The 7,830-nt window shown below is 44.4% G+C and overlaps 1 protein-coding gene across 1 annotated transcript; it reads left to right on the top strand.

Annotated features, from left to right (window-relative positions):
- Positions 1-2,679: 2,679 nt before the first annotated feature.
- On the top strand, positions 2,680-5,818 carry LOC108939716 (SKI/DACH domain-containing protein 1-like). The gene has a single exon (XM_018761284.2). It carries the CDS (start codon positions 3,267-3,269, stop codon positions 5,616-5,618), a length of 2,352 nt encoding a protein of 783 aa, XP_018616800.2. The 5' UTR covers positions 2,680-3,266; the 3' UTR covers positions 5,619-5,818.
- The last annotated feature ends 2,012 nt before the right edge of the window (positions 5,819-7,830 follow it).

The following is a 7,830-nucleotide window of genomic DNA, read 5'->3' as shown; positions in this document are numbered from 1 at the left end:
TGTTAACATGGAACATAAATATGGGGCTCGCGTTTCGCCGTCGTTTACTTCGAGAATAAAAAAAACGGTGGTTGCAGCAAGTAACTCGTAAATTAAAAAAAATAAATAAATTTACCACAGTGCCAGGCATTACAAATAGGACAGGCTACGCGATCATGACATGGGAATATTGGTCTTGGTACGTACGCGTAATGCACACGGGACAGTAGTACTGTAATAATAATGATAATCTCTCTCCAGTGAGCTTTTTTCAAGGTGTATGATAAAGGCAGATCAACGGGAAATGTCGTTCCAGTTGTTGACTAATCGGTTAAGGCATTGCCTTGCAATTTGTCCACACGAGGAAAAAATGTTAGATTTTTATTCAGCATGATGTGCGCATCATGATGTGATGCTGTGGATCTTGCAGGATTCCCGTTTGTGCCCCACTCAGGGTTCAACAGACAGTCACAGTGCTCCCTCCTGTTGGACTCTAGGCTCTGTCTTTTCCTACAATATTGGAAATGAATGTTAATTAATGTTGATTGACTGACATTTATTTCTCATTTGTTTATTTATTATTCGCTCTTCTTTATTAAATCAATGTTTTATTTATTTGTGTCTTTATTTGTTCGCTCATATATTTAATTCATGTTCTTTGCGGTTAATGTTGGGGTTAATGGGGTAATTAATTCTTAATTCGTATTTATTTACTTTTTTAGTATTTTATACTACTATTTATACTCTCGTGTTTGTATACTCTGTAAATGTGTTATTTATTTATTTATCTATTTATTTATTTATTTATTCTGTAATTCTGTGCAAGTTTGTCCGTAAATACTGGAGACACCTACAACCACAGCAAATTCCTTCTGTGCTTCAGCACACTGGGCAATAAAACTCGTTCTGATTCTGATTCCGATTCTCTGTTTCTCACTTGTGACCCACTCGGGGTCAAACAGACAACACTCCTTCCTTATTGGATTCCAGGCTCTGCCGATTCCTTCGATGCTGGTTTTCGGCACCACTGCAAATGCGATGTCAACGGGCTGCTAAACGGGCCCCAGAGCATCACTTCCTTTGTCTATGTTCGACACCTCTTATCTGTGTTTCCTTTACTGCATATTAACTGTGATATGTAAATGATATCTTACGTCTCAGCTGAAAGATGTCACTCACAAACATTGCTATGGAAAAACATGATTCACGGAAATTAAAATATTTCATAAAATAAATAGGTTCAAAATACTAATTTACATTAATTTCTTGATTTCATCACCAGCGTTTTTTGTCTTTATTCGCGCCTTCAGTTAAAACATCTACCCAAAGTGAAAGGAAACAAGGAGGACATATGTAACACCATAAAATATAGACTTGACTGTAACCCGTTTACAAGCCTGCATTTAACACATTTTACCTTTCCAGGATTACCAACAAATCGTAGACTAATCCCCTAAATAAACGCCGAAGCCCTCAGCTGTGCTCCCCAGGGCGCAGAGATGTGGGCAAAATAGATTTCTCCCATCATGCATCAGGAAAAGTGTCCGAAAGGCCCCTTTCTTTTACCTGACAGATCTGAGTAAATATAATACATTCACATTCATTAATTTAGCAGACATATGTATATGTATACGTATATGGAACACACACACATACACACACCATTATAACCCTGAAACATTTACACATGAACAAACGCAACTGATTGATTTTTTTAAAAATCAACCTCCCTGTTTTAAACTGTGTAAAACTAATTTTTTATTTAATGCGACTATTGCAAATTAAATGACAAACAAAACGTGTTTATTTGTCGCATGTAAAGGCAATAAAAATTGTTTTAATTTGTGGCAGTTTCAACAATGGAAAGCTAATGGGCAAGAAAAGCAAAGCTCTGGCACATCAGTGGTCTTGACCTCTGCGCAAGAGCTCCACCACAAATACCTCGGCCTGTGGTATCGCTCCGAATTCCTTCGGGTCCATGATGAATAGATGAGTTGCGCTCTTATGGACGTAGTACTGTACTATATAGCAGCGCTCCATTTTTAACCCACATGTCTTTCCCGTTTCTCCTCGTCATAGCTTCACATACATTGCATACAGGTAATTGTTTCCCTAAAATTGGTCTCTTACATTACCGTGCTATGGTTTTACTCTGTTTCCCACATTCAGCAGCGTGCTAAAACCGTCTCTGATATTAATAATGTGCATTTTAGAAATAAAAAACTGATATTCCTTTACATTTTGATTAAAAGGCGTATGTTTGAGTGCAGAGTTATTCAACTTGGTATTATTGGTCATTTTAGGAGGCTGCTGTGCGCAACGGGAGGATAAAAATACACCGAAGAAAAAACTGAAAGAACTTTTGTGTTTATTCTTATTTCCCAACGAGTTGAATTTTTCTGTACTATTGTAGAGAATAACACAAATCAGTGTTTGTTCACATCAAAAACATAATCGACAAAATAACTTAATGAATCCAAACGTTGGATTTTAATTCAGCTAAGTGAAAGGTATATGTTAAAATAAATCATTTATGTTACATATTTTGATATTTCTACACCCAATCAGAACCAATAATTAAGCACATACTGTATTAAACATTTAAATTATATTAAAATACCTGATGTGTTTTTAATCTTGTGTTCTAGTATTTAAATATAATATATTGTTTACTTAAAAAAAAAATGTTTTTGGGGTGGGGAGACGGGGGAGAGTAGCGAAGGGAGTGGTAACAGGATGGAATATACATTTTCATTGCATCACCTTGTAAGCGGCGTCCAATCAGGGCTGGTTTCGGAGGGCAGTAATTGATGAAGGTGTCTTTTCACTTGGCTCACTCCCTCTTTCATTTTATTTGTAGCCAAAGCAGTTCGGGAAGAGCAGCTGCACATGTGCTCCTGTTCTCTCTCTCTCTCTCTCTCTCTCTCTCTCTCTCTCTCGCTCTCTCTCTCTCATATCAGCTCTCTCCTTCTCTCTCTCCCCTCTCCGATGCCCTCTGGATCTGCTGCACCTTTTTCTTGTCCATCTAGCAAATGGATTCGAGCAGCCAGGAAGCCTCGGTCCAAGAACATGAGAGGACAGCTGCTTATTTGTCCTGAAAACTGTATATATTTCCATTGATTAATCCGGGCCCCTAGCAATGGATTGAGTTTTCATATGTATCTTATTTTTGCTTAGTATTTTTCTTATGTGTTACAGGTATGAAAAAACAATGTGGACACATTAACTGTCACCCAAAGGTACGCCGGCACAATGCTGTCAAATAAAGAAGGAACAGTTGGCTTTGGATGCTCATCGCTCCAGATGTTAGAAGTGGCACCATAGAGAAAATGGGCGATTTTGATTGTGGTTTTGAAGAGATGGAGGGTGTGAAGCTCGGTTACCTCGTTATCAAAGGCAAGCAAATGTTTGCTCTCTCGCAAGTCTTCACGGACCTCCTGAAGAACATCCCAAGGACTACTGTGCACAAGCGAATGGACTACTTGAAGGTGCACAAGCATCACTGTGATGTGGAGGAACTGCGGAAGCTCAAAGCGATCAACTCCATAGATTTGCACGCGGCCGAGTGCACGCTGATCTCCAGGGAAGACGTGGAAGCGCTGTACACCTCCTGCAAGACGGCGCGCTCACAGAGAGCCCCAAGGAGGAACGCGGATCCGAGATCGGAGCTCTGCAATGCACAGTTTCGCTGGGATCCCCTGCGCTCTTTTGGGGAAAAGCAAATTTGCCTACGCCTGCATGACGTTTCCCACCCCTGGTCTTTTAAACAGGGGCTCGGACGCCAGGAGGTGGTCGCGCCCCCGGCGGCTTGCAGTCTACCTCAAATTTACAGTACTTCTGCGAGCCACGAGTGGCAAGCACTAACCAAGCCATGCTGGAAATACTGCAAAAACTATGAAACAGCTGAAAAACCCGGCAGACACGTAGCACTGAATTGCCGATGTTCTCTTTTGAGGAGAGTGGCGTGCCAGTGCGCCATCGTGGCGCCGTCCAGTCTCTTCTGCAGCGGGAGGAGCGGCCGGGAGCGCGTAGGGGGCCGATTCCGGAGCTCGCGCAAAGCCACGAGCCAAGTTTTACTCCTTCCCACGTGCTGCAGGTCACAGGTGTCCAGCGACAGTTTGAACAGCGCCCACGTCCACCGTGAGCTGCTCCCGCACCACCACCACCACCACCACCAGCATCGGCCTGGAGGTTTGCAGGACCTCTGCAGCAGCGACAGCGAGTCCAGCTCCAGCTCAGAGAAAGAGCAGCACCACTCCGACTTTGGATCACGCGCGTCCAGCACCAGCGACTCCGCGCTCTCAGATGAAGAGGAGGATGAAACCCTGTCGGAAAGCTCGGACGCGACCGATGAGGAGAGTTCATCGCAGTCCGACTCCAGCTCTCAGTCCAGCCGCGCTTCGCTGCAGAGCATTCGCTTCAGGCGCACGAGCTTCTCGGCCCCCAGCAGCAAAGCGCCTCTGCAAGGGGAGCCCGCTTCCCGTCACGATCATCGGCACAGCCACAGGGCAGCAAACCAGGACGGAGCGATTCCGTTGGTCCAGTATCATGGTGGCCTTTCGAGAAAAATCAAGAACTGCGACTCTACTCTTCATGCGTATAAACAAGAAATTGACAAGTTGTGGAAACAGAGCAACGCGTCCCCGTTCCCCTATGGAGGGGGGAGGGACGCTGGAATTCCACAGCCCGCACCGAGGACTCACCCCACGGCTGCCAGTGTCAGAGAGACAAAGGGAAACAAAGAATTTGCCCAACAAAGAATACCAGGACAGAGACCCAGATCCCCGCAAAGTTCCGCACCGCATTGTGCGCAGGACAAAGAAGCGAAACCTCCTACATTACCCCTTAATTTCTCGAAAGAAGCAAACATTAAGCAGCTCCACAAAGCCATAAAACCTATCAGGGTTATCAAATGTGAAAAGGAGGACCCCTGCGAATCACCACGCTCCTACCACCACTGCGAGCATGACGTGAAGGTCAAAGAAGAAGACAGCTGTGAGGAGCAGCAACGCCGGTGGCAACTTCCAGAAGGTGGGTCACAACCGGAGAGCAACGCACGTGGCCCTGAAGTCCGTGATGGACAGGGAATGGGTGGTCACGGCTGGCTTACAGATCCAAGCATCACCAGGTCCAAGGAGCTGAACGCGAGCCTGGTACACAAGTGTCCTCCAAGAGGGGATTCGGGATTGAAGGGCTCTTCTTCGCTGGGAAGTGATCCGGAGGAGGTGGAGTATGAGATCGGTGCCAGAGTTCGAAGACACTACAGGGGCCTGGTGCTGGGAGGTCGGGGCGGGTATCCGAGGACACTTCATACGTCACACTCGAAGGTGGACAGGACGCCGCTTTCCGGAGCTCGATCTTCATGTGGTGCAGGACCACGAGGTTTTTCCCGAGCTACCAAGCGAAAACGTGGATCTGGCAACGTGGCAGCTGAGAGAAAGCCCTTGTTTAACCTCCTGGGAACTTTCCCACCCCCGCCGGCGCTAATAGTTGGCACTGATGGGGACCTGAGTCCCGCTTATTCTTTAAACTCAGCGAAGGACAAGGGGACACCACGCAGGTCGCATCCCGTGTGGAAGTGGCAGCTCGGGGGATCCCCGTTGCCTCTACCGCCAAGTCACAGGTTCAAGACATTTTAAGGGAACAAAGGAGGAGGACAAGAAAACATATCTTCACACGGATTTTATTTTCCATCATGCCGTTCACCCTAAAATGGAACTGTTTCATTTTGGTCGGAACCCGTTTACAACCGCTGTATCTCAAGGATTTATAAACAGACTCTCGAAGCTATTTGATTGCGGTGTCATTTTTTGCGGGGTACTTTTGCAATTGTACTATTATTCTGTTGCACAATATACCGAACAGCTGTTCTGGATTAATATTTAGTCCTGTTGTGGCTGCATATGGAATGTAATTTTTTTTTTTTTTTTTTACATTTTTTTGCAAAGCTAGCGGCAAATTACGTCTGCGTCGGTTTTTGTTTTATTCTGCGAGAATACCCGTTTGCTGTGGGATGTCCCGCCCGGGGTTTGACAGGAGCTCTTGTACAGGAGAACTCGTAGAGGCCAGTTATTTGCTTTTAGACATCGTTTTACATTTCCGAGCAGTTCACCTTTATTAGTCTTTAATTGTTCATTCTTTACCTCGGTGTTTTATTATTATTATTTATTATTTTTTTTAATCATTGTAACAATGGCGGTGCAGTAGGCCTCATTTCGACAATCAGTATTTAAAACATTGTTTTCCAAAATGTTTGCACGATGGAAGCAGGGGGAGAACGCCAAATAAATGTGCCGTTGAATTGTCCGAAACGCTTGACACTGAAGGAAGGCACAAAACTACACTGAAGTGCACTTTGAAAAATAAGATGATCGCCGTTTCAGCATATGCCGGACGCGCTGCTTGGGGGATAAGAGAAGAATCATGTCGAGGCGACTTGAACAAAGAAAAGGGACACTATGCACATTTAAAAGAGCGTAGGGCCTCTTCTGCGCGAGGGCATCGCCTCAGCAGGTAAATATGAATTGATCAGCAACGACGGAGCTTGATTTGTGTTATTATCCGTATTTAAAATTAATTAACCTCGTCGCTACTGTGAGAGAGAAAAACAGCGGGGAAATACAGCGCTTTACACGATCTGTTGTGTTTAAAAGTAGCGAACCAGTCCTGTACTGGTGCCTGGAGCTCGCTGTCCCCCCTTTGGCCGAAGCCGTTCGATTCTACTCTTTTTCTATTTACACACATGATCAAAATGAATAGCCGATCCACACTTAATATTAATATCTCACTACCGGCCTTCTTTTGATCGCCTGGCTTTATATAAATAAAACCTTCCCATCAATCTCAGTCCTATTTGCTGAAGTTTTTGCTGTAAAAATGTCACGGTTCTCCGCAGCGGACACACACTGTGTGTGTTAAAAATGTTTGTGTAACAACAGGGCTGTAAGAATTGTTTAGAAAAGGAACGCGAAATTGAAAAGCCGCGAGCTGTCGGCTGTGTTTTCAGTACCGACACGGCCGGCGTGGGTTCGCACGGCTACAGAAAACTGCTGGAAAAGTAATCCGTCCGTTTGCGATACGTTCAGTCACTGTTACATTTATTTAATGGATATTTTCACAAACCAAGTTCCCTTCTAATTGCATTGAGCAATTCAGCCAATAGGGAAAGCATTGTGTAGTTTTGGAAGAAAAGCCGTAAACTGGGTTATTATTCTTCTGTGAGGACGCAGGAACGCGCGCGCGTTACTTACAAAAATATGGCCACCTCGTCGTGTGCGCGCATGGCTTCGCGTGTTGGACATATGCGACTTCAGTCACGTACGGTCCCCCAGCTGATATCAGTAATATTCCACCCACCGCAAGAAAACATAAACAGAATCTCTCACATTCTTCATATGCAGAAAGGGTTCAGGAGCTGACCCTGTTCTCGTGCGCGCCCTCGCGCTGAAGGACACCGCAATGTGGTTAAGGCATCAAATCCTGCTGAAAACATGTGGTCCGAGTGAAACACGGTTCATTTATTCGTCCTCGATGTGTGGACGCTTTGGGTACATTTCAACGGACATGTGATGTTACGAAGGTACATTTGCATGTTATTGTTGTTCGAGGCTCTGAAATTTTCTCACGGTTTTAAATACTTGAGGTCGGTTACTGTTTGTGTACAGAGAGAATTAAATACTTATTTTTTGCGATTCACATGTTTTGTACGTCTTTATGTAGGACATTGTACTCTAACTGAATACTTGAAAGGTGAATTCTGAAGCACTTTTTCTATTTTTACAATGCATTGATCATTAAATTCATTTGAGTGTAAACGGACAGTCTGTTTTTCTTAATCATAATATCTGATGT

The sequence above is a fragment of the Scleropages formosus genome, chromosome 2 (assembly GCF_900964775.1).
Source record: "Scleropages formosus chromosome 2, fSclFor1.1, whole genome shotgun sequence".
Classification (NCBI taxonomy): Eukaryota; Metazoa; Chordata; class Actinopteri; order Osteoglossiformes; family Osteoglossidae; genus Scleropages; species Scleropages formosus.
This window is presented reverse-complemented; position numbering and strand designations above follow the sequence as displayed.